A 27,273-nucleotide genomic window follows, 5' to 3' on the forward strand; every position below is an offset into this window, starting at 1 on the left:
ACTACATACCAGTAAACCTAGGTCTCACCCAACACTGCTCAGATGATGGGCTATTTTAGAAGGACAGCAGGATGTTACAGCATACACACAATGCTGTTAAGGTGCAGAAGTCTTCTTTAAGGCCACAAAGTCTAACTGCTGTTAAGTAAACACCGGCTCGGGTCAGAGCTTAGCTGTTGCTTTGGGCAAAAACGCAGACTGCAAAGTGCTCGTGTATCAGGCCACAGGTCAGGAGCACCTAACAGCTAAGTGACGAACATTTCAAAACTGGATGCGTCGCTGCCAAGGTTAGAGGATACAGACATTCTGTACCGATTATTTTTGGTACATTGAATATTGCTGAAAATAATTGGCTTTCTTCCTTTTTACTATTTGCCTTAAATTATGACAAAAAGATGTTTGCATATATACAAGCACAGACGTACCATTATATTATATAAATATTCAGCCCAACAACCTTTACACGTGTGCCATATTTTAGTGCCCTGGTTTGGCTTAAGTGGCATCGCAACTACTTTGCTCAGCTCCATCTACAATCCTTGCACTCGCAACACAAAACACACCTCTTCTCCACTGGGCTCTGCTGATGGCTCTTCACAGGGTTCAAACACAATTTCACCATCTCAAGGGGAATGGTATAAAAAGGCAGCTTTAAAAAAGTTTCAATAAAGTGATCGGCTGAAAGGATCCAAAATGAAAAACAATGCTTTTATGCCATTTCAAAACGTCACACCACAAAGAACATTCCACATGTTCCTTCATTTTCTTTTAACTAAAAAGGGTCCAATGTTCAAACTCGCTGCAGTAGAGGATTTGGCTTTCAAAAGTAAAGTTTTGCCTGTAACATGCTTCCAAACAATTATTCCATTTTGGAGATTTCGAACTTGGTCGTCATTATTTCCTGTAACATGACAAAAAAAAATGGAGTGAAATATGAGAATGAACAAATTTCCCCTTGGTCATGCTTGTTTCTGTGACACAATTTATCTGAAATCGGTGTAGAGTTTCTGCATTTTTTTCACACTGCGGCCACACCCACAAAACTGACCACACCCAGGGATCAAATGAATCGCCCAGGAGTGATGGACTAATTGTAGCTGTTTACAGGCCTCTGAGTTGTCGCTATAGATTAAGCTCGTTCTTTTGAGAGCAACGATACTAATCGGAACACTTAAAAGCTTTTAAATGTAATTGTCTAATTTACTATGAATCTGATCACTGCTCTCCAACATAAATGGTTCTGCATATTTTAAAAAATAATTGTCAATCAATCATTTAAAATCACGTTATTTACAGGTACAGGACTGAGACTGGGATTTAATCTGATTATCGTTTGTGATAAACCCATTTTCAACTGTATTAATCAAACTGCACTGAGTTACCAACTCTTAAATATATCAAGGAATTATTTTTTTTAAATCCATATTTAACAAGAAATAATGTTTTCAAGTGCTACCCAATTGCACTGGTCGGTGGCAGCTTTTGCATTCGGCAACATGCAACCGAGTTTGAACAGAAGTTCAAAATCAAAAACCCTCTCAAAATGGTCGCAATTTGCATGCTGACTGCCAAAGCTTAAACTCTAGCTCCCTGTTGTTTCTACATATTAGAATGTTTCTTTCCTCCCACCACACCTAACCCCACCTAAAAGATTAACACACCCCTAGCCACACCTTGCTACTTAAAGTGAAAGACTAGGCCAGGATCGATGGGCTAATTGCCATGGAGAGCAACAGAGTCCAATTCTGCTCTCACTAGAGGGGCCCAAATGTTATACTTTCCTCCAGGAGATACAGTAATTCCTAGTAGCTATTCACTGTTAACCCACCCCAAATAGTCTGAATGCATCAACTTGGCTGAGGTGTGGAAATCTTGCAGTCAATAGGGCCCAGACACACATTGTCTTTCACAACTAGGACCCCCTCCTCCCCCCACTCTCCCACCCCCCACCCCCTCCCCACTCTCCTTCTTCCCCCCCCACCCCCTCCCCACTCTCCTTCTCCTTCCCCCGCCACTCCCCAACCCCGGGAGACTCTATCTAGCACCAAGGCATTGAGAGAAAGCTCTAAATGGAACAGTTAAAGGTCAAGCCGTCAAGTTACAAACTAAGTTATATTTTACCTCATCTGAATCCAGTAGGTTAGGCAATGCACTGAAAAATAATAAATAAATTAAAAGATGATGCAGGGTTAAGAAAAAAAATCAATAAGTCTTTACTTAATAATCATTAATAGTTGGTAGAGAAGGACAGAACCAGGTTGTAACCTAAATGTGTACCGAGGACAGGGTACAAATTTGAAAAAAAAAATTTGCATTAAAATAACGATTTTCACGAACATCGGATGACCAGCACACTCTAGATAGAGCCAATTAAATTTTTTTTTTTGAAGTATTATCATTGTTGTAATATAGGAAATGCAGCAGAAAACTCACGGACATAAGACTCCCACAAACAACAATGTGATAATGACCAGATGATAAACATCACAAAAAATGAGATTAAATAATAAATAATGGCCAAGACAGCAGGGATAATTCCTCCACTGCTTCCTGCCAACACAAAACAGCTGTGTGTACAGGCGCACTGGTCCATGCAGACGTCACTCTGCTGTACAGGCGCACTGGTCCGTGCAGACGTCACTCTGCTGTACAGGCGCACTGGTCCGTGCAGACGTCACTCTGCTGTACAGGCGCACTGGTCCGTGCAGACGTCACTCTGCTGTACAGGCGCACTGGTCCGTGCAGACGTCACTCTGCTGTACAGGCGCACTGGTCCGTGCAGACGTCACTCTGCTGTACAGGCGCACTGGTCCGTGCAGACGTCACTCTGCTGTACAGGCGCACTGGTCCGTGCAGACGTCACTCTGCTGTACAGGCGCACTGGTCCGTGCAGACGTCACTCTGCTGTACAGGCGCACTGGTCCGTGCAGACGTCACTCTGCTGCACCCAGCCTCCCAGGAAGCTTTTTTTAAAAATCGAAGACCAGGCTCAAAGTGAAAGCAGCAAAGGCAAAGAAAGCATCCTAAGAAGGGAAAGAAGTGAAATAGCCCGAGCAAACTGCAAACATCTGAACCCAAAGGGTCTTCTCAGAGCCACCCTTGCCCCAGGAGATAGCTGATCCCTGTCTTGGTGCGGGCAGGTTTCATGTAGAGTATATCTGAGATTCCCGATAAACAGATACTGCTTAGTTTCCTTACTCAAGCCATATCGCATACAAACTGGGTGCGTGTTAGATCATGAATTGAATGCAAATAAAATTGATAGAAGTAGGAATCCCATTCATTTTGTTAGAGGCCATTATCATGATAAATCATAAATATTCTACTTCAGCTGTCAGATAGTGATGACTAAAACTCAAGACACCAGAACAGTGTATAATTCCTCTGCTCCTCTTTAAGATAGTGTCATGGGATCTTTTAAATCCACCCAAGCAGGTAGATGGGTTTAATGTCTCATCCAAAAGATGGCACCTCCGACAGGGCAGTACTCCCTCAGTACTACACTGGAGCGTCGGCCTTGATTTTTGTGCTGAAGCCCTGGAGTGAGATTTGAACCCGGAACCTTGTGATTCAGATGCAAGAATGCTACCGACTGAACTACAGCTGGCACACATTTGATCAAATTCGGAATTACAAATTTTAATATCAATACATCCTGTTTAGAGAATAAGCAAAGTAAATGGACCTCTTGTTAAAGTGGAGAATGGTTTTATTCATCTACATGGAAATTTAGTACAAATGCAAAACATATAACCTAAGGGAGTTTTCACCACGAAAATCCAAGATTTCAGGTGATCTCAGAAAGGTATAGACACTATGGAGTGTCACTCCACAAGCACTAAATGGCCAGTCTAGGAGTGAGAGTTGCAGGCTTAGTGACTGTGTTCAGCATCACAGCTGAGCCCAATCCCATTCTCACATATGCATCTTCCAGCCAATCACCAGATAGCTATCCAGACCAGAAACTTTGGCTAATTTTTGCCCTCTGCTCCCAGGGACTTTAGTGTCCCAACTACTTTGCTGACCAATATCAGACAACCCTAAATAAATGGGCAACAAGGCCGAGGACCTTCTAGCCTGTATGGCTTAATGCTACAGTGGCTGGCACCAGTACCCACAGTGCCATGGCAGGCTCAGTCCAATCGGTAAGTTCATTTGAAAAATATTATGACATTGCTAGCAGACTTGAATCCATAACCTCCAGACTCAGGGCAGACTGATACACCGAGCTATAGCTGAAACTTGCATATAATCATTTCTCAATATTTAACAAGGTCGCTCAAAAACAAAACGACACAAGTAGGAAAATGGCCTGATTCCTAAAAGCAGTTCTATTGGGGAGAGGGGTTGGGGGACACAGTGACTTACACATCAGTTAGTGAAGATGGGATGTTCTCTTCAACCCACTTGAGGTCTTCATCCTGTATCAAAGAAACATTCACATTACAGCACACGCTTCGGTGATCTTTATTTCCCAGTGCTCAGCAGTTCAAGTAAAAGATTTAAGAGCAAACACTTAAAAACAATATAGATGTTGTGAATTTTAGCTAAAGTGAGGGTGTCAGTGCCGGAAATAATTGGAGCGCCCAGCACCAGCACCAAACACAAAAGGGGAGGGGTAGGGCACAGTTCGATGCAAATTAAATCTCCCTTAAATTTCTCAGGCCCCAAATAGGAGAAGAGCACCAATATAACAGTGAATTTCCCACACCAGTCACTCTGTGGGCTGAAGTTACGGTTTAATGTTCATTTCGGGTCAGTTTTGCACTGTGGATTCAGCACCATGGGGGCACCTACACCACCCAGACTGCAGTGGTTCCTGAAGGTGACTGGCTCGGCATCACTTTGAGGGCAATTATGGATGGGCAACAAGTAGAGGTTCAGCCTAGCCAGCGACATCTACATCCTGTGAAAGAATAAAAAGTGGTCAAAGATTGAATTTTAAACACCAGCATTGTCCGTTTCAAGGCCAATTCTTTACTGAACGCTCTCATGATGAGGGAGACAGGCCAGTTTAATTGAGAGATCCAAAAGTGTTCATCAGTAATAATTTATGTCTTAAGATGTATTTCATAGTCACAGCTCTGCACCCTCAGAGACATAGAACCATAGAAAATAGGAGGAGGTCATTCGGCCTTTGGAGCCTGCTCTGCTATTCAATATGATCATGGCTGATCCTATATCTCAACACCATACTCCCGCTCTCCCAAAATCCCTTGACACCTTTAGAGTCTAGAAATCTATTTCCTTCTTAAATATATTCAGTGACTTGGCCTACACAGCCCTGTAGTGGAGAATTCCACAGGTTTGCCACCATCTGAGTGAATAAATTTCTCTCAGATCAGTCCTAAAATGCCTACCCCATGTCATGAAGCTATGATATTTTGGAAAATATTTTTCTTTTAAAATAGAGGTTTAGTCTGTGGGTGTGAATGTGAGAGTTTTAATTGGATTAAAGCCAGCAAGTATGGGTGCTTTGATACGTACTAGTTTTGAGATGCAAACAGAGAGGTAGAGGGCATTTGCATTTTTTGAATAGAGCATTCAAGAAGTGGGGTGAAAACTGACACCCATCTAGCAACTACCAAGCAATCTGTTTATAGTTACTAATAAAATTGGTTCCATGACAGGGGCTTCATTGTTAAAAGGTGCAGTTCAAAGAGGCTGGTGAGACAATGAGAATTTGCATTCAGTGGCGGGAGGTGTAACTTTAGCAGTTTTGTGTGTGCAGGGCAGAGACAATGTGAGATCAAAAGGCAGCTGTAAGCCTCCCATTGGCTCCACAGGAACCAAAGTGAAAAGAACCTCATTTTGAACTCGTAAGGTGAAAATGCTTTGCCTGGTGTCTGGTTAAGTCTATGGGTTGCTGTAGCCTTAATGGAGATTAGTTTGGGAATTTGTTAAAAGTTATGATAGTAATAATTTGTAGCCATGTGTGTGTGTTTTAACCTGTATAAATTAATAAAATGTATCAATTAGTTTAATGCAAAACCTCGAGAACTGGTGGCCTGATTCCTGAATTAACAGTTGCATCTCAAACATAACACTTCAAACAGTTCATAACCTATAATTTTTAAGTTTCCCTCTGGGATTTTTAAATAATTCAGTTTGGCTAACTGCATCGGTCATAACACCTCATATCTTGAGATTGTGACTCCTTGTTCTAGACCCCCCCAGCCAGAGGAAACATTATCCCTGTGTCCAGTCTGTCCATCCTTGTCAGAATTTTATACGTTTCGGTGAGATCCCCTCTCATTCTTCTAAACTCCAGTGAATACAGGCCTAGCTGACCCAATCTCTCCTCGTATGACAATCCTGCCATCCCAGGTATCAGTCTGGTGAACCTTCACGGCACTCCCTCTATGGCAAGTATATCCTCTCTTAGGTGAGACGACCAAAACTGCACACAATACTCCAGGTGTGGTCTCACCAAGGCTCTGTACAGCTGCAGTAAGACATCCTTGCTCCTGTACTCAAATCCTCTTGCCTTCCTAACTGCTTGCTGGTCTTTAGCCCTGTGAAGTCTGAGACTTTAAGGTGAAATGTAGGAACATAGGAGTATGCCATTTGGCCCTTCGAGCCTGCTTTGTCAGTAGGTATGATCATGGCTGATCAGGTTGTGGTCTCAGCTCCACCTTTCTGTCTGCCCCTCATAAATGTTGACTCCCTGTCTACCAAAAATCTATCTAACTCAGCCTTGAATGAGTTTAAAGGCCCCGCCTCTATTACTTTCTGGGGCAGAGAATTCCACAGACTGACAACCCTCAGAAAAAAATTTTCATCTGTCTTAAAAGGTAAACTGATTCTTAAACCACGTCCCCTAGTTTTAGTCTCCCATCTTTGACACCTTTTATTTCCAGCTTTCATATATGGCAGGGGGATGATCCTTTGGCCCAGCCAGCATGTTCTACACAATTGTGATATTTGATGCATACACTCCCCGCTCAAAACCACACGATCTTCTAGGACAGACAAAACAGATAAAAATTCAGGAAATTTCTCTCCGAATCCCTTTGGTAATCAAAGCTAGTCCAGGAGTTTTTTTTAATTCATTCATAGGATGTGGGCTTCGCTGGCTGGGCCAGCATTTACTGCCCATCCCTAATTGCCCTTGAGAAGGTGGTGGTGAGCAGCCTTCTTGAACCGCTGCAGTCCATGTGGTGTAGGTACACCCACAGTGCTGTTAGGAACGGAGTTCCAGGATTTTGACCCAGCGACAGTGAAGGAACGGCTGATATATTTCCAAGTCAGGATGGTGAGTGACTTGGAGGGGAACTTCCAAGTGGTGGTGTTCCCATTTACCTGCTGCCCTTGTCCTTCTAGATGGTAGTGGTTGTGGGTTTGGAAGGTGCTGTCGAAGGAGCCTTGGTGAATTCCTGCAGTGCATCTTGTAGATGGTACACACTGCTGCCACTGTGCATCGGTGGTGGAGGGAGTGAATGTTTGTGGATGTGGTGCCAATCAAGCGAGTTACTTTGTCCTGGACGGTGTCAAGCTTCTTGAGCATTGTGGGAGCTGCACTCATCCAGGCAAGTGGGGAGTATTCCATCACATTGCTGACTTGTGCCTTGTAGATGGTGGGCAGGCTTTGGGAAGTCAGGAGGTGGGCTACCCATCGCAGGATTCCTAGCCTCTGACCTGCTCTTGCAGCCACAGTATTTATATGGCTAGTCCAGTTCAGTTTCTGGTCAATGGTAACCCCCAGGATGTTGACAGTGGGGGATTCAGTGATGGTAATGCCATTGAGCAAAGGGCAATGGTTAGATTCTCTCTTGTTGGAGATGGCCATTGCCTGACACTTGTGTGGCGCAAATGTTAGTTGCCACTTGTCAGCACAAGCCTGGATATTGTCCAGGTCATGCTGCATTTGGACATTGGCTGCTTTAGTATCTGAGTTGCAAATGGTGCTGAACGTCGTACACTTCTGTCCTTATGATGGAAGGAAGGTCACTGATAAAACAGCTGAAGATGATTGGGCCTAGGACACTACCCTGAGGAACTCCTGCAGTGATGTCTTAGAGCTGAGATGACTGACCTCCAACAACCACAACCTTTGTGCTAGGTATGACTCCAACCAGTGGACAGCTTTCCCTCTGATTCCCATTGACTCCAGTTTTGCTAGGGCTCCTTGATGCCACACTCGGTCAAATGCGAGATGTCAAGGGTAGTCACTCTCACCTCATCTTGGGAGTTCAGCTCTTCTGTCCATGTTTGAACCAAGGTTGTAATGAGGTCAGGGGCTGAGTGGCCCTGGTGGAACCCAAACTGTGCATCACTGCGCAGGTTATTGCTAAGCAACTGCTGATTGATACTACTGTTGATGACACCTTCCATTACTTTACTGATGATGGAGAGTAGACTGATGGGGCGGTAATTGACCGGGTTGGACTTGTCCTGCTTTTTGTGTACAGGACATACCTGGGCAATTTTCCACATTGCCGGGTAGATGCCAGTGTTGTAGCTGTACTAGAACAGCTTGGTTAGGGTGCAGTGAGTTCTGGAGCACAAGTCTTCAGTACTATTGCTGAAATATTGTCGGGGCCCATAGCCTTTGCAGTATCCAGTGCCTTCAGCTGTTTCTTGATGTCACGTGGAGTGATTCGAATTGGCTGGAGACTGGGGGCCTCCGGAGGAGACTGCGCTGGATCATCCACTCGACAATTCTGGCTGAAGATTGTAGTAAATGCTTCAGCCTTATTTTTTGCGCTGATGAGCTGGGCTCCTCCATCATTGAGGATGGGGATACTTGTGGAACCTCCTCCTCTAGTGAGTTAATTGTCCACCACCATTCACGACTAGATGTGGCAGGACTGCAGAGCTTAGATCTGATCCGTTGGTCGTGGGATCGCTTAGCCCTGTCTATCACTTGCTGCTAATGCTGTTTGGCACACAAATAGTCCTGTGCTATAGCTTCACCAGGTTAACACCTCATTTTTAGGTATGCCTGGTGCTGCTCCTGGCATGTCCTCCTGCACTCTTCATTGAACCGGGATTGATCCCCTGGTTTGATGGTAATGGTAGAGTGGGAGATATGCCAGGCCATGAGGTTACAGATTGTGTTCGAGTACAATTCTGCTGCTGATGGCCCACAGCGCCTCATGGATGCCCAGTCTTGAGTTGTTAGATCTGTTCGAAATCTGTCCCATTTAGCAAGGTGGTAGCGCCACACAACACAAAGGTGGGACTTAGTCTCCAAAATGACTGTGCGATGGTCACTCCTACCAATACTGTCATGGACAGATGCATCTGCAGCAGGCAGGTTGGTGAGGATGAGGTGTATGTTTTTCCCTCTTGTTGGTTCCCTCACCACCTGCTGCAGACCCAGTCTAGCAGCTAAGTCATTTAGGACTCGGCCAGCTCGGTCAGTAGTGGTGCTACCGAGCCACTCTTGGTGATGGACATTTAAGTCCCCCACCCAGAGTACATTCTGCATCCTTGCAACCCTCAGTGCTTCCTCCAAGTGGTGTTCAACATGGAGGAGCACTGATTCATCAACTGAGAGAGGGCGGAGCATGGTAATCAGCAGGAGGTTTCCGTGCCAATATCTGACCTGATGGCATGAGGCTTCATGGGGTAAGGGGTCGATGTCAAGGACTCCCAGGGCAACTCCCTCCCGAATGTATACCACTGTGTCGCCACCTCTGCTGGAGGGATGGTGGTGTCTGGGACATTATCGATAAGGTATGATTCCGTGAGTATGACTATGTCAGGCTGTTGCTTGACTAGCCTATGAAACAGCTCTCCCAATTTTTACACTAACAGGACTTTGCAGGGTTGAAAGGGCCAAGTTTGCCGTTGTAATTTCCGGTGCCTAGGTCGATGCTGGATAGTCCGTCTGGTTTCATTCCTTTTTTGAGACTTTGTAACGGTTTGTTACAACTGAGTGGCTTGCTAGGCCATTTCAGAGGGCATTTAAGAATCACATGTGGAGTCACATGTAGGCCAGACCAGGTAAGGGCAGCAGGTTCCCTTCCCTAAAGGACATTAGATGGGTTTTTACAACAATCGTCATCATTACCATTAAATTTATCAAAGTCAAATTCCACCATCTGCCCTGGCGGGATTCGAACCCGGGTCCCCAGAGCATTACCCTCGGTCTCTGGATTACTTTTCCAGCGACAATACCTCTATGCCATCGCCTCCCCCTGAGTTCCCTCTGGCCCCGTTAATCCAATGCTATGTTTGCCTTGTTTTTATTTGGAACTTGCCCTGGCAGCTGTTTTCCATCTTTTACACATTTATTCTCTGTATTACTCAGTGAAGCTTACCACATTACAAAGACCCAAAGTATAAAGGCACATGACCATCCTGAGATTACAGTGCTTTAGAGGAACAAGTGGCCTGAACCAAACAGATTTGTCTGTCAGTGTTTTTTGTGGTTTACCCCTTAGTGGTCTCAGGAAGGTGAGGCTGATTTATAAGCCACTCTCAAAATGAGTACTGGAGCATTTCCAATCCTGTAAAAGTAACAGTGTCTTATAGTTCAGACACAACTCTACCTCTGTATCCATAGAGCCCATTCGCACCAATATAACGAGTACTGAATTTGAAGTATAAAAGCAGAAAAGCAGGATCAGTAATGACAGGTTGCCCTAAATGGGTTTGAGTGTTGAGGAAATGGAAAAGGGGCAAATGAGACTTTCTTCAGTCCCTGTATGTTAGAGGCATTATTAAGCATTGCAGGAAGATATTTTCTGAATGCTATTTTCTAAGAAATACTAAACCTGTTAATTTTTCAATTGCCTTTTTGAATTCTTTCAAATAACAATATAAAAAACATCGTCCCACTATGTTTACATCACTAATGCATGGTGACCAGAGGAAATCTGGCAGAATATCAGGGTGCACTCACTGCTTCTAATTCTACACAGAGCCTGCTCAGTGTGATTTCTTCGTGAGTCAATTTGGAATGTCAAGCCTCCAGAGCCTGCTAGACACATGCATCTATCCAACACAATGCTGACATCGCCAATTCATCCAGAACAATGGTCAACATTTCAAATGTACTAAAATGGGCAAATCTTGCCTTCCTCTCATGATGTTAGAAACAAACAACACTAAAGTCTGATTAATTCATACATCAGCGGTTGTGATGAAAGCACCATGACAACAATTAGGACTTCAAAACAAAAGTTTTTACTAATAGCTGCCTGCCTGGCAACACAAAGCTCACTCACCGTTCTGTTGGATTTGACTGTGCCATTAGACTCTGATTTTATGGGTCTGATCTTCATTCCCTCTGTAAAATATGAAAGGGGTTACTAACATCAACGGCACCAGAGAATTTAAGAAATATTGTTCACAGAATAAAATGGCATACATGATACAAAAGCGTTACTGAATAGCTTAAATTTAAAATGTTGCCCTGTTTGGGTAATCCAGTTGCCCTGTTTGGGTAACCCAGTAGTCATCAGCCAGCCATTTCAAACATGATAACCTAGCGCTATCATTAGTTAATAGTAACATGACCAGTGAGGGTTTTTTTTAAAGCGCTGTGATTGGTCTATGGAAACACTGATTGAAAGTTAAAGACTTGCAGTGATACAGCAGTTTTTGACAATCTCAATGTCCGACAATGTTTCACTGCCAATAAAGTCCTTTCGGTAATATCACTCTTGTAAGGTAGCAGCCAATTTGTACACAGAAAACTCCCACAAATGTCAATGGAAACTCTTTCGAGTTATCAACAGTCACAGATTGCAACTCTTCCAAGTACAATCACAGTTCTTGGTTTCCGGGAGTGGGACATGAACCCACAACCCTCTGATTCAAAGGCGAGGGTGCTATGGACTGAGCCACAGCTGACACCTCAAATGTCAATGGAATAATGACCAGATTATCTATTGATCTTGATTGGCTTAGTCTCTGGTAACCACTAGTCATTCTCCTTGGTAACCACGTGACCATGATAGCATCTCATCAGTCTCAAGTGATCTTTCTGGGTCAAATATATAAAGTGGACAGGACATTTCTTCTCATCGTACCATACAGGACATCATGGGTGGTATTATGAGAAATAAATTTTTTAAAAAAGATGCAAATGAGAAAATCAATTTCCTCTGCCTTAAGGTTCTGTGACAAGGAACAAGCAACAACTCAGTTGTCACAGGCAGGAGAGCTGATACGAATATGGGAAGCTTTGCCGCAGGGAGGAATCGAGGCCAAGACTATGACGTCCTTTAAAATTAAATAAGAGGCCCATAGGCAGTTATATAGAGTCTTTCACAGCCTCAAGGCATCACCATTCCCAACCTTACGAAAAAAACGATACAAAGCACTTGGTTGGTTGTTGGTGCGTTGAAGCAGAGGCCGTGAAAGAAAACTGAATGATGCAATTTTTTTCTTTATGTAGGAGGACATATTAATTAGCCAAACTCACCAAAAGCCTCATTGATCAACTGTTCCTCTTCCTCGTCATTATTAATTTCATCTATCAATGGAGAATAAGCATATCTACAACCCAGAGAAACATAGGCAGTTACTTTACATTGATTAGCACAGGACAGAACAGACATAATGCAGCAACCCAACCCCTTGGCAACATTACTGAAAACCACATCTTCATATGAAGACGGAATCATAAGGTACCAGCTCACTGTACAGCGACCCAATTAGTCCCACTCTTGCAAATTATTCCTTTTCAAGTGTTTATCTAATTCTCTTTTGAAAGTTACCACTTAATCTGCTTCCATTACTCTTTCAGGCAGCACATTCAGAACCACATCGCCCTCCACTGGTCCTTCCAGATCTTTTGCCAATCACCTTAAATCAGTGTCCTCTGGTTACAACCCTATTGCCAGTAGAAAGCTTCTACCTATTTACTCTCATCAAAATTCCTCAGTATTTCAAACTCCCCTGTTAAATCTAGCCCTTAATCTTCCCTGCTTTTAAGAAGAATTCAGCTTTTAAAATAGGTGGGAAAGTAAGTTGCAATGAAGAATTAAGAAATTTACAAATGGATATGGACAGGTTAGGTGAATGGGCCAAAATTTGGCAGATGGAGTTTAACGTGGATAAGTGAGAGGTTATCCATTTTGGTAGGAAGAATAAAAAGGCGAATTATTTAAATGGAGAGAAACTTCAGAATGCTTCAATGCAGAGGGATCTGGGTGTCCTTGTGCATGAATCGCTGAAAGCTAGTACGCAGGTACAGCAGGTAATAAGGAAGGCAAATGGAATTTCGGCATTTATTGCTAAAGGAATAGAGTATAAAATAGGGAAGTGTTGTTGCAACTGTACAAGGCATTGGTGAGACCGCACCTGGAGTACTGTGCACAGTTTTGGTCCCCTTACTTGAGGAAGGATGTAGTTGCATTGGAGGCGGTTCAGAGGAGGTTCACTAGATTGATTCCAGAGATGTGGAGCTTGCCTTATGAGGAGAGATTGAGCAGTTTAGGCCTATACTCGCTAGAGTTTAGAAGGATGAGTAGAGATCTAATTGAGGTATATAAGATGCTAAAGGGGATAGACAAAATAGACGTGGAGCGGATGTTTCCCCTTGTGGGGCATTTTAGAACGAGAGGCCATAGTTTTAGGCTAAGGGTTGGTAGATTAGAATCAGAGATGAGGAGGAATTACTTTTCTCAAAGGGTCGTGAATCTATGGAATTCACTACCTCAGAGTGCAGTGGATGCCGGGACGCTGAATAAATTTGAGGAGCTAGACAGATTTCTAATTAGTAACGGGTTGAAAGGTTATGGGGAGAGGGCAGGAAATTGGAGTTGAGGCTGAAATGAGATCAGCCATGATCGTAATGAATGGCGGGGCAGGCTCGAGGGGCTGAATTGCCTACTCCTGCTCCTAGTTCTTATGTTATAACTCATCCCTGGAAGCATTCTGGTAAACCTCTGCATCCTCTGGAAATGCTGATCAGGTTAGTCACCAACTGAAAAGGATAGTTTAACATTTTGGCTGGGTGCATTCATCAGACTATCAGCTCAGGGAGTAATGGAAGTCTTTATATGGTATGCACTCCAGCTGTGAAGAAACCCTAAGCTGTGCAGGATTAAATTCCGCTCTTTCATACAGTTTGTTTCTGGTGTACTAAGCAAGGTTTAGATGAAGGGCTGGTGACTGAAGCGAATCGAGGGGATAAATTCTGAGTGCCGCACAAGATTCTTAAATCGCACACTAAATAGTATTGAAGTGTGCCTAGTTTTATTCTATAGGGTATTGACACTAAATATGCTAGTGACAGGACTCTGAACAATGAACAATACAAAACCTGCCTCTGGTTATTTGCAGACGGCCTCCACAAGAACATTATCACAAGCAACAAAACGGAGAAAAGAAATCGCCAGAATGCATCCTCAATCCACAGCTCCCTCCAGTCCTGGTGCAGAACAAAAAAAGACTTGTGTATTGATATAGTGCACTTAGAAACATTACAAAGACTTGGCAAATGCAGCAGCCAATCTACAGGCAAATGCGTCAAAGAGATGAATAACCAATTAGTTCATTTTATATAGGGAGTGCAGGAGCAGAGGGACCTGGGGGTATATATGTACACAAATCATTGAAAGTGGCAGGACAGGTTGAGAAAGCAGTTTATAAAGCATAGGAGATCCTGGGCTTTAGAAACAGGGACAGAGAGTACAAAAACAAGGTAGTTATGATAAGCCTGGAAAAACTCAACAGGTCTGACAGCATCTGCGGAGAGGAACACAGTTAACATTTCAAGTCCGTATGACTCTTCAACAGAACTAAGTAAAAATAGAAAAGAGGTGAAATATAAGCTGGTTTAAGGGGGGGCGGGACAGGTAGAGCTGGATAGAGGGCCAGTGATTGGTGGAGATTGCCAAAAGATGTCATAGACAAAAGGGCAAAGAGGTGTTGAAGGTGGTGATATTATCTAAGGAATGTGTTAATAGGTGACATTAAGGGTAGAAAGTAGGACAGTCCCTTCCCACCTACATCCATGATTCCTGACACCCTACATCATATCAACAATTTCCAGTTCCCTGCCCCAGAAAGCATTGGAAATTTGGAACTCTCACCCAGAAAGATTGAGGCCTGGGGTCAATTTAACATTTCAGTCCAAGATTGAGAGAATTTTGCTAGGCAAGGATGTCATGAAGGATATAGAACTAAGGTGGGTGGATGGTATCAAGGTACAAATCAGCCATGGTCTAATTTGACAGGCTGAATGAGCTACTCCTGTTCTCATATTCCAGATGGGACCTTGATTTAACCTCAGGGATGCCACCTCCAATAAACACAGCTCTCATTTAGCACTATGGAGTGCCAACCTGGATGATGCGCTTAAATCCGATGGTGGGATTTGATCCCATGACCTTCAGACTCAAGGAGACAGTGTGCCACTGATTGTGTCTGACACACCAGTAAAAACAGAAACCTTTCTGAGGATTAATGATGCCTGTACAGCAGGGTGGTGGAGGTTGGGAAAGACAGAAGGAAAGACATTTCACAACAAGTATTACGGCTGGTTAATGGTCTTGGATCAAACTCCTTTATTAACTTGACTGAGGCAGCCTGAAGCACAATTATCATATGGGCTTTCCTTATTGCATTGGTAATTGTTACAAGAACCTTATAAATAGACTTGCTGCCCTTCACCCAGAACAAACAATCACAAACACAAAGGGAAGATAGCAGAACAGACTCTGTGCAGGCAAATGCAGCTTACAATGTTCACTCACCGACTGACAGGCTGGAAGTCTGAATGTCATAGTCACCCAAATGATAAAAATCACTGAAGCTGAGGAAGGAACACAAACACTTTTGAAACAGATAATGTCAAAAATCTTTCCACTTACAGCAAGCAAATCAAAAGAGTGGCAACGAGTTATGAGGAAATAGAAGATCCAACTTTCCAATTTAAGAGCATTGCTGAAGACATGAATGGCCTTAAGGAAAGGACACAAAAACTTGTTTATGATCTTCTCCTCCTCCCCCCACCCAACCCTGCCCACCCCATCATTACCTTTTAAGATCCTCAGCATTCAAGGGTCCATTCGGGTCACACACTCTTCCCCAAACAAGTGGGCAGGCAGTTTACCTATTACCCTACCCACAACAACCTGTAAACTGAGATTGCAGGAGGGCACAAACACTACAGAGATGAAGCTTTATCCTCCAATTCTACCCCAACCGACCTGATAAACAAGCAGGATAGGGAATGTGATGAGGCTGGAAGTGTTTCACTCTCAGACATATTCATGGACAACAAGTTGGATCAGATTCCTGATCTCTCTGAGCCAGTCTGCTGAGTTCGTACTAGGCACAGGGACTGGGACAATATTGCAATACCTATTCTGAAAATAAACCATAAGAGTTCTGCAAGTCTGTACTCTGGGCAATTTACTGCATGAATATGCAGGCCACATTATATAAGTTGCAAGTTAAAAGGAGTTGGCAATGTAACTTTACCCTTTTACCTCCAGCTGGGAGGGACTGCAGGACAGATGAGGCTGAGATTTCCAGTGCTCTTTCCTCCTCACTGAGAGGAAGAACAGTTTTCATACAGCATCTTGCTTAGTAGCCCATCCAGCTGACGAACCTCATCTTAACTATGGACACTAATCCTGAGAAACCACCATGTTAGCTGCTAAGCTGCAGAGATCAGTCAAAACAAGATATGAACCTAAAACATTGTATTTGGCGGCATTATGCACTGTACCAACTGAAAAGGAATTGTCAATCAAGTAATCTGCCAATGTGTGTGCGTAAAGAATGATCATAATAATGTCTACAGCTAGTCAGGAGTAAAAAGTCAAATTCCTTGTGTGATGCCAGCATGTGGTGGCTCCATTAACATTTTCTGTACATTCAGAAAGACAATAACTGGAGTCCAGGAGCTTAATCAAAAATTATTGGGCAGTAAGTCAACGTGGGCTGTTCTTGCACCTCAGAGCATTAGCAGGGTTTGAAGAGCAGGTCCCATCTCTTTTCCAGTGCCAACATTGACAGGGAGTAACTGACTGAAAGCTGGTGCAGTTTCACCGATTTTAATGGAACTTGCAACCTGGACCAACTTCTCAGCTGTTTCTGGAGCCTTCCAGCTACTGGCAAAGGATTGTGAACTAATAAAGTAGACTGCAAGAACAATTCTTCATCGAGGTAAAGCACAAGAAGACATAGAAGGGAATGCAGAAACAGGAGTAGGTCATTCGGCCTCTCAAGCCTATTCTGCCATTTAATTAGGTCATGATTGATCTGTACACCATAAATCCATCCACTCAACCTTGGTTCCACAACCTTTAATACCCTTACCTAACAAAATCAGTCAATTTGACATTTTCCAATCGAGATTCAATTCCTATCCCTCAATTTAAAAATTGACAATATAATTGCCTTCTAGCTCTTCAACCCCTCTCCCCCAATCCTCCCACCCACGACATATAGCATTTCAACTGGAGTGCACAGAAAGGACAGGTAAAATGTGGTACTTGACCTACTTCTCAGCCCCTGCTAATGCCAATGGTCATCTCCCAGGAGATTCAAGGAAAGCCCTGGTTTAACTGACTGCCCAATACGCCACTCTTTCACTTAAGCTCCTGAGCCCCAATTATGGTCTTTCTGAATATATAGAAAATGTTAGGGGAGCCACCACATGATGTGAGATGCCCGCAAGTCCCACTACTGCAACTCTGCAAACTTCATTATCACACTCTACCCAACCATAGTACAGTAGTCCTAACTTTTCAGGAAAAATTGTATCAAATTTAACTGCTACTTTTTGACTCAAATATTTAACAATCACATGGCTTTATGTTAGAATATCAGAAATGGAACTCTCTCATGATTTCCCATCTCTCCTGAAGGCTCTTATCCTGGGGTACAGTCCTTAATTCTGGAGTTCAAAACTCTATTGCAGCCTTGAATATTCTTAAAGATAGAGCATCCACAAAACTCTCCGGTGTAAAATTCCAAAGATTTACAACCTTCTGAGTGAAGAAATTTCTTATTTCGGTTCTGGATAATTGACCCATATCCTGAGATTCTGCCCTCATGTTCTAGATTCCCCAGTCAGGGGAAATAACTCTTTACCCATCCATAGTACAGTAGTTCCAACTACCTGGAACTACCCTGTCAAGCCACTTCAGAATCTTGCATGTTTCAATTAGATGTCTGCTTATTCTTCTAAACTTCACAGTATAGGCCCAATTTACCTACTATCTTACCATAAGACAATCCTGTCATCCCAGGAACCAATTTAGGGAACCTTCGCTGTACCACTTTCAAGGCAAGTACATTCTTTCTTAGATTTGCAGGCCAAACTGCACACGGTTCTCCAGGTGTGGTTTCACCAAAACCCTACCCAATTGTTCTTGTACTCCAGTACTCTTGCTTCCCAATTGCTTAACTTTATGTGCCTTGTACAAGTCTGAGCAACATTTAGAAGTTTCACACCTTTTAAAAAAACAAACATCCTGCTTTTCTATTATTACCAAAGTTGAATAACTTCAGATTTCCCACATTATATTCCATCTACAACCTTGTTGCCTAGTCACTTAACCCCTCTATATCTCTATGCAGTCTCGTGTGTGTCCCCCACCTCTCAGCTTACATTCCCACCAGCTTTGCATTGTTAGCAAATTCGGATACATCACTCTTGTTCTCTTGGTTTAGTTATTAACTAAACCATCAGACCTTTCCAAATCCTGCTTTCATAATTAGAATAACCAGTTGCCCTGAAATTTCCAATATTGATGAAATGAGGTGTGACCCTGGGGCTGATAATTCCCAACAATAGGCATAAACAAGGCCACCTGGATTACTAATACATGAAACTTAATGAACATCTGTAAACATTACTCTTCACCCCCAACCATCCCACAATTTAATGCTGTGCAACAATTGGAAACTTACCAAAAACAGCAAATATTAAAGTGTTTGTGAAGTGCCGATACAATGAGAGTTTCACCAGCGCTCTTCGGAGTTTCAACTGCTTCATTGTCTGGGACAGGCTAACGAAGATGTGCAGGGGGTCAAGGAAAGTACAACTTGTTTGAAAAGGCAATTAAGACTTCTTTTTGGCTAGACAGTCCCTCACTCGAGTCACAGAAACAGGTTAGTTATCACATTATAACCAGCTCTTAGCCAAACACAGCACATCCATTAACAAATGAAGAACATTCATTTGTAAAATTTTCACTGGGGAAAGGGTTGGAAAATTCAGAATGGAAAATCAATCCAGTACAACATTAACAGGAATGAGAGATTTCCGGTGCTGGGGGAATGGTTTTTTTTGCTCCACTGATCAGCACCAAAACAAAGAAAAAAAGTGAAGGAAAAAACTCCATCAGGGTAGGTGGTGATCTGAGGGATTTAATCATAAAATAGATGGCAAGGGGAGAGGACTCCACTAAAAGATGGGACACTCTTTTGGTTGTCAAATGGTAACTTGGACAATACCGTGGTTTACAAGTGGAGCTGTGGGTTGACAAGTCTCCAGGTCCTGATGGGCTTCATCCTAGGGTCTTAAAAGAGGCGGCTAATGAGGTAGGAGATGTGCTGGTGTTAATTTTTCAAAGTTCGCTAGATTCTGGAAAGGTTCCATCAGACTGGAAAGTAGCAAATATAACCCCTCTATTCAAGCAGGGAGGGAGGCAGAAAACAGGAAACTATAGGTCAGTTAACTTGATGTCTGTTACAGGGAATGTGTTAGAATCGATTAAGGAGGTTACAGCTGGGCACTTAAGAGAAACTCAAGGTATTTGGGAGAGTCAGCATGGTTTTGAGAAAGGGAAATCACGTTTAACCAATTTATTGGAGTTCTTTGAAGGAATAACAGGCACTGTGGATAAAGGGGAGCCTTGTAGGTGTACTGTATTTGGATTTCCAGAAGGCGTTTGATAAGATGCCACATCAAAGGTTATTGCAGAAAATAAGCTCATGGTGTAGGGGTTAGCATATTAGCATGGATAGAAGATTGGCTGGCTGGCAGAAAACAGAGTATGCATAAATGGGTCTTTTTCTGATTGGCAGGATGTGACGAGTGGGGTTCCGCAAAGGTCTGTATTGGGGCCTCAACTTTTTACAATTTATATAAACGACTTAGATAAGGGGAGTGAAGGCATGGTAGCTTAATTTGCAGATGACAAAGATAGGTAGGAAAGTATGTTGCGAAGAGGACATAAGGAGGTTACAGTTGGATATAGATAGGTTGAGTGAGTGGGTAAAGATGGAGTATAATGTGGGAAAATTGTTCAGTTTGGCAGGAAGAATAAAAAAGCAGAGTATTACTTAAAAGGAGGATGCTGCAGAATTCTAAGGTGCAGAGGGTGTTCTAGTGCCTCGGTCACAAAAAATTAGTATGCAGGTACAGCAAGTAATTAACAAGGCTAATGGAATGTTATCTTTTATAATGAGAAGAGTTGAACATAAAAGTCAGGATGTTATGCTTCAGTTATACTGAGCATTGGTGAGACCACATCTCAAATAGTGTGTGCAGTTTTGGTCTCCTTATTTAAGGAAGGATGTAAATACACTGGAGGCAAATCAGAGAGGTTTACTAGATTGATATTTAGAATGAGCGAGCTGTCTTATGAGGAAAGGTTAGATAGGCTGGGCTTGTTTCCACTGGAGTTTAGAAGAGTGAAGGGTGACTTGATTGAAGTATATCAGATGCTGAACGGTACTGACAAGGTGGATGTGGAAAGGATGTTTCCTCTTGTGGGTGAGTCCAGAACTAGGGGGCACTGTTTTAAAATTAGGAGCTTGCCCTTTTAGGGCAGAGATGAGGAGAAATTGTTTCTGAGGGTTGTGCGACTTTGGAACACACTGCCTCAGAAGGCAGTGGAGGCGGGGTCATTGAATATTTGAATCTAAGGTTATCTGGGGTAGATGGAAATGTGGAATTCGAAACAAAAACAGATCAGCCATGATCTTAACGAATGGTGGAGTAGGCTCGAGGAGCCGAATGGCCTACTTCTGCTCCTATTTCATATGTTCATAAGTGAAGTTAAATAAATCACAACATTTAAGAGAGAATGGGTAAATTGAAGAAAATCTTTAAAGACACAGGGAAAAAAGGAGCAGTGTTACAGTAGATAGATTTGGTGGAGGAAACTGGTGCTGGGATAGATAATGGGCAAAAAGACCTGCTCCTATAACACCAGCATCTCATAAACCTTGCTTCATGGTTTCAGAACAGTAAATGAGGTCAACAGTTGAGTTGATGTCAACTCAAATCATGCACACTTTTACCCAGGCTTCCCTGTATTATGTGGAGAGCCATCCTTCAGCAAAGAACCCGGTATTATAAGCATTAATGTATAGTAGGCCCTTTGTAAGTCCATATTTTTGCTAGAAACATTTCACAATACAGTTCAAATATCAAACTTATCATAGGATGGGTACATTGAAAGTGGTCACTTAGACCATTGGATACTTTAATGTGCAAGTATCACTTAAGCTTGCTGTATGCAACTGAAAGGGATATTAAGAACTAAGCTACTATTGGTCTGAAGTATTTGCAAGAAAAATAATAGCCCCAACACCAAATACTGCCACTCTCCTCCCCCCTGCCTAAAGTTAATACTGACACTCCCATTTCATCCCATCCAAAGCTAACACTGGCACTCTCCTCTCCCCTGCCCAGAGTTAATAATGTCACTCTCCTCTACTCTGCTCCAAAAGTCATTGCTGCCCCTTTCCTCTATTCCCCCTTCCATCCAATGTAAAGTGATACATTCCCTTCCACATCCACAAAGCATTCATCCTGCCCTCTTCCCTTCAGCTCAGTTTCCTCTATGCTGTTGCTATCCAAACACTGGTTACTTGACTCTGGCTGCTGTTCATGTAAGAACCATTTGCATTCCCATTAGGAATGCTGTTGAGAGGAGCTCTCGCTATATTAATCTGTCAGCAAACATGGACTAGGTCCCAAAAACTCTGTCTGTCATTTATGGTGATGACTGATCTTATAGGGACAGCCACCTTTTTTTGTGTTAGATACTGCTACAGTTCTGCACTCAGCCTTGGCTCCTAATGCCCCGACCTCACTTAATGCTCATGATACAGCTGTAGAAGAGGAGGGCAAAGAAAGTGAAATAAAGTGCAGAAAGGCGACAGGTCAACATTGAGTCTTGAAAACAGGATGAAGAAGGTGACACAAAATACTTTTATTTACAATTTTGGGAGGTGAGGTGGGGTGAAGTGGGGACTTGAAAATTAAGTAATCTTAAACTTGTTCATGAAGAATTCCTTGAAGTAGCAGAAGTCTGCAATTCAGTGTGAAATTCTAGATATATTGATGGAGTCAGCAATCTATAAAATTAGTGACTAAGTAGCTTTCAATTGCAATACGAGTGTTTATACAAAAGCATAACTCATGCTTTAAAAATAGTCTGCCTCTCCCCCCACCAGCACATTATTTTGCTCAAGGGGTTGAACAAAATGGCCTCTTTGCAACCCAAAGGCGTGGGACATTTCCCAGGGGATCTCTTCCTCCCACTTGAGTCTCTGAGGAACTGCCTAGCCTCTCCTAGTTATCTGTCCTGACCCCAGGGCAGTCAAGATTGAGACTTTGTATTTTCACCAATGCAGAGAAACTACATTTTGAAGAAGTGTCTTAATAGCAAACAGCACATAAACTGTTAATGATAAGCTTGGGCTGCTTTGAGTTTCGTACTCTGAATTGGGATAATTTCTATATATGATGGATCATCTACCACCATTTCAGTGCTTATATCTAATCTTCTTTTGAAGAGTATTTGAATGAACCAGGATTGGGATCAGGGAGGGAATTTGTAATCACAGCACTGTAAAGCAAGCAGAGACAAAGCTGAACGGGCAGTGCAGAATTAACTTCTTCCCTCTCAGTAGCTTTACTAAAGCAAGCACCTCACTCTTTCAGTCTGGCAGCCAACAGCCATGCCTTGAAGCCTCCATTATAGACCAGTCCAATGAGTAAAGTGATTGAAGCACCACATTTATCTGCAATGGCTTGTCACAATTCAGTGGGGAACTGCTTCTGACTGCAAAGTTACAGTATGAGTCCTTGGAAGGCCAACAAAACGAAGGGAATTCAAGTTTTGTTGGGTGAAACAGCCACTAACTTGAATTGTACATTAATGTATGGCCCTTTCTATAACACCCTTTATAATCTTTGATAGCAGGGAGGGAAAAGTCAGGGTTTGACATAAAACCCAATACCTGCCTGAAGATTGAATCTAAACAGATGTTTGAACTTGGCTTTTTACTAACAGGTTTGCCATTAGACAGAAGATAAATCTTTAATGATTGAAGGTATTTTGGGGATCTTGAAATTTCCAATGGCTTCAGGCAGAGAAGGGTTAGTTCTTGGAATGAAGCCAAAGATAAATTTCTTTTTTTCTCTAGCAGACTCAACGTGACTAGCTAAGCATGACAGCAACAGGATATCCACCAGCAGAGTGAAGAGTCAAATATAGCAAGAGGGATGGCAGCCAGCAGCACTACATCATCCTGATTCTAAGAAACAGAAAGACAGAGAGAATACACAAGAGTGGGAGATAAAAGCATCACATACAGTGCACTAGCACACAAAGCCATTCAGATCACAACGCGAGCTCAGTATTTCACTGCAGCCTCAATCTGTTAAGTACTCTAGTGTTGTCATTAAGGATTCAGTAAAGTATAATCTTATGTTGAGGTTACCGTGTTGTTCCAATATGAAGAGAACAACCTGCAGTAGAGTCACAGGATTTTGTACTTTTAAAGCTGTGTTAGTCTTTTTTTGAGCTGCCTCATTAATGGTCAGATGCCCATCGTTGGTGGTTACAATGACAGCAGTAATTCACATGATCTCAAAGTAGGTATGCCCACAAAAAAAGTTTCATCCATCTAAACAGATTCTACACTCTTCCAAGTGCAGCATCTTTAAATGATTCCAACATTTGTCCTCATTACTCTACTGGAAGTTGAATCAAAGTGTTTCCTGCTGTTATTAGTTTCAGCCAATGTTGCCTTTTCTTATTCTCTTCTGGATTTACCTCAATCATGTCCTTTAACGATCTCGCATTCCCTCCCCACCAAACCTGCCAAAGATCTACTGCCTCTATCATTTGAATGAAAGAAGTGCATTCAGTTCCTTCTACTTAAATGTGACATTTTGGGCTGTTTTCAACTTCCTTTCCAGACAGTGGTTAAAATGTGCAACTTACTACCACATATAGTTGGAGTAAATGCTGATAGGTTTAGAGGAAGTAGGGGGGGGAAGCAGCTCAAGTGGGACATAAGCACCAGTACAGACCAGTTCTGTCGAACGTTCTGTGTTGTAAATTCGATGCAATAAAACTTAGCATTCTGTTGACTGCTGCTCTGCAATGATTGGACAGGTTCAGTTGAGGTGGCCAAGCTCTCTTTTAGCTTCAACCCTGGCTATTCGAAGACTATCCATGGAGTATATCACCCATTTTACTTTTTGTGCGCTTTCCACTTTATAATTAGTGATTATATTCCATCTACTATTCTGTCCACTTATTCAATTTGTTTTCTATCTCCCAAGAAGTCAGTTCAGATTCAACTGAGCTTCTTCATTTAGTAGCAACAAAATTCACCAATTCGCTTAGAGTTTTTGAGTGGATGTCACTGCTGGAAATTAGAAACGGTGATCCCTGTGCAGCACTCCCTTCCTTTCTGCCAATACTGACAACTCCTTCATCAAGTATCCATTGTCTTCTGTCCTTCTGCTAATCTCTAATCTATTTTCAAGATTCACCCTGAATCCCCACAGATTTGAAATTAAATATAAGCCTTTCAGGTGAAGCTTTGTTGAATGTTGTTTGGAAATCTAAACACTGTGCGTTGTGGTGCTTTCTACAATCCAACAGGGATGCCACTTCCAGCCAGCATCAGGCAAGAAGATCAGGCTGTGCATATTTAGACACTGGTTTAATGGACAGATTCTCACCAGTCACCATGCAGTGTATAAACCATGTTGTGAATATGGTTGAATAACTCCAAACAAATGACAACACAGGAGATGGGGGCAAAAAAAGGATATCCACCACACAATACAGGAGTCTATTAATGCAAGAGAAATCTCACAGATGGTCATGGCTGCTGTAGAATGCTCCTAAAGAGGGACATCAATGTTAGTTAACATAACTAGTACAGTAACCTCGAGGAATTCTATATTGTATACCTGAAACAAGGAGTTAGCAGTCTTCCTCCTGCCCAAGGGAGCAACAGTGCACTACCACACACCAATAGGGGCGCTCGCCGTATACCTGTCAGGGTGCCAGATACTGCAGACCAATCTCCAGACTCTCACTGCATCAGCAGCAAAGTGGACCTGAGCACTTGTCTGAGACACTGGCACAGGGTAACTGGCACAGATGAGCTAGCATACCCCTGATTAGATTAACTTCTGGGGTACAGTGCATCAATTTTTTGGTAGTGGCAGGTTTCTAACTGCACTGTAACCAGGACAAATTATTTAGCGCTGCACAAAATCCCGGAATTTCCACACATACCACAGTGGAGTTTGATGTCCAGATTTTGCAATTTTCCATGGAATGATACAAATCGATCACTTGCCCCAATTATCATTATCAATCTTGATATTCAGAGGTGGATGAACTGCATCAGAAAAACATTTATCTGGGCTTGTACATCGCAATAAAAAGCAGCATCATCCACCTCGACAAATTTTCCTCCCTCCTCCACAGCAAACCACAACTTGATTGGTGGCATTTAAAGAAAAAAAATCATTAAATGTGGGTATTGTTGGCAAAACCAGCATTTATTTCCCAACCCAAGTTTTAAAAAATGTATTCATGGGATGTGGGCTTTGCTGGCTAGGACAGCAGTTATTGCCCATCTCTAGTTGCCCTTGAGAAGGTGGTGGTGAGATGCCTTCTCGAACCGCTGCAGTCCATGTGCTGTAGGTACACCCACGGCGCTGTTAGGGAGGGAGTTCCAGGATTTTGACCCAGCGACAGTGAAGGAACGGCTGATATTTTTCCAAGTCAGGATGGTGAGTGACTTGGGGAATTTGCAGGTGGTGGCGTTCCCGTGTGTCTGCTGCCCTTGTCCTTCTAGATGGCGGCGATCGTGGGTTTGGAAGGTGCTGTCGAAGGAGCCTTGGTGAGTTTCTGCAGTGCATTTTGTAGATGACAGACACTGCTGCTACTGTGGAGGCACTGAATGTTGGTGGAAGGGGTGCCAATCAAGCGGGCTTTGCCCTGGATGGTGTCAAGCTTCTTCAGTGTTGTGGGAGCTGCACTCATCCAGGAAAAATGGGGAGTATTCCATCACACTCCTGACTTGTGCCTTGTAGATGGCAGGCAGTCTTAGGGGAGTCAGGAAGTGAGTTATTCACCACCGGATTCCCAGCCTCTGACCTGCTCTTGTAGCCATTTTATTTATATGGCTAGTTAAGTTCAGTTCCTGGTCAGTGGTAACCCCCAGGTTATTGACAGTGGAGGATTCAGTGGTGGCAATGCCATTGAATGCCAAGGGGTGATGGTTAGATTCTCTCTTGTTGGAGATGGTCAATGCCTGTCCTGGTACGGCATGAATGTTACTTGTCAGCCCAAGCCTGGATATTGTCCAGGTCTTTCTGCATTTGGACATGGACTGCTTCAGTATCTGAGGAGTCGCAAATGGATGGTGATGAACGTGTGCAATTATCAGTGAACATCCCCACTTCTGACCTTATGGAAGGAAGGTCATTGATGAAGCAGCTGAAGGTGGTTGGGCCGAGGACACTACCCTGAGGAACTCCTGCAGTGATGTCCTGGAGCAGAGATGATTGACTTCGAACAACCACAACCATCATCTTTTGTGTTGGGTATGACTCCAGCCAGCAGAGTCTCCCCCCCACCCCTAATCCCCATTGACTTCAGTTTTGCTAGGGCTCCTTGATACCAAACTCAGTCAAATGCTGCCTTGATGTCAAGGGCAGTCATTCTCACCGCACTTCTGGAGTTCAGCTCTTCTGTCCATGTTTGAACCAAGGCTATAATAAGGTCAGGGGCTGAGTGGCCCTGGTGGAACCCAAACTGAACATCAGTGAGCAGGTTATTGCTAAACAAGTGCTGCTTGATAGCATTGTTGATGAGGTCATCCATCCCTCTGCTGGTGATGGAAAGTAGACTGATGGGGCAGTAACTGGCCGGGTTGGATCTGTCCTGCTTTAGTGCGTACAGGACACACCTGGGCATAGCTGGGTATGTGCCAGTGTTGTAGCTGTACTGGAATAGCTTGGCTAGGGGCATGGCAAGTTCAGGAGGACAAGTCTTCAGCACTATTGCCGGAATATTGTCAGGGCCTTTGCAGAATCCAGTGCCTTCAGTTGTTTCTTGATATCACGTGGAGTGA

The 27,273-nt window shown here is 43.1% G+C and overlaps 1 protein-coding gene across 1 annotated transcript in view; it reads right to left on the reverse strand.

Annotated features, from left to right (window-relative positions):
• Positions 1–349: 349 nt before the first annotated feature.
• LOC144676250 (transmembrane protein 87B) overlaps positions 350–27,273 on the reverse strand; it is a 50,742-nt gene continuing 23,818 nt past the window's right edge. The window contains exons 11-19 of the mRNA XM_078536724.1: positions 24,951–25,024; positions 18,832–18,938; positions 15,660–15,718; positions 14,229–14,332; positions 12,380–12,453; positions 11,178–11,239; positions 4,369–4,421; positions 2,122–2,152; positions 350–901 (exon numbers count right to left, since the gene is read on the reverse strand). Coding sequence (XP_078392850.1) covers positions 860–901; positions 2,122–2,152; positions 4,369–4,421; positions 11,178–11,239; positions 12,380–12,453; positions 14,229–14,332; positions 15,660–15,718; positions 18,832–18,938; positions 24,951–25,024 — 606 coding nt within the window. The 3' untranslated portion in view covers positions 350–859. The remainder of the gene's footprint in view (positions 902–2,121; positions 2,153–4,368; positions 4,422–11,177; positions 11,240–12,379; positions 12,454–14,228; positions 14,333–15,659; positions 15,719–18,831; positions 18,939–24,950; positions 25,025–27,273) is intronic.

The sequence above is a fragment of the Cetorhinus maximus genome, unplaced genomic scaffold, assembly GCF_964194155.1.
Source record: "Cetorhinus maximus unplaced genomic scaffold, sCetMax3.hap1.1 HAP1_SCAFFOLD_1452, whole genome shotgun sequence".
Lineage (NCBI taxonomy): Eukaryota > Metazoa > Chordata > Chondrichthyes > Lamniformes > Cetorhinidae > Cetorhinus > Cetorhinus maximus.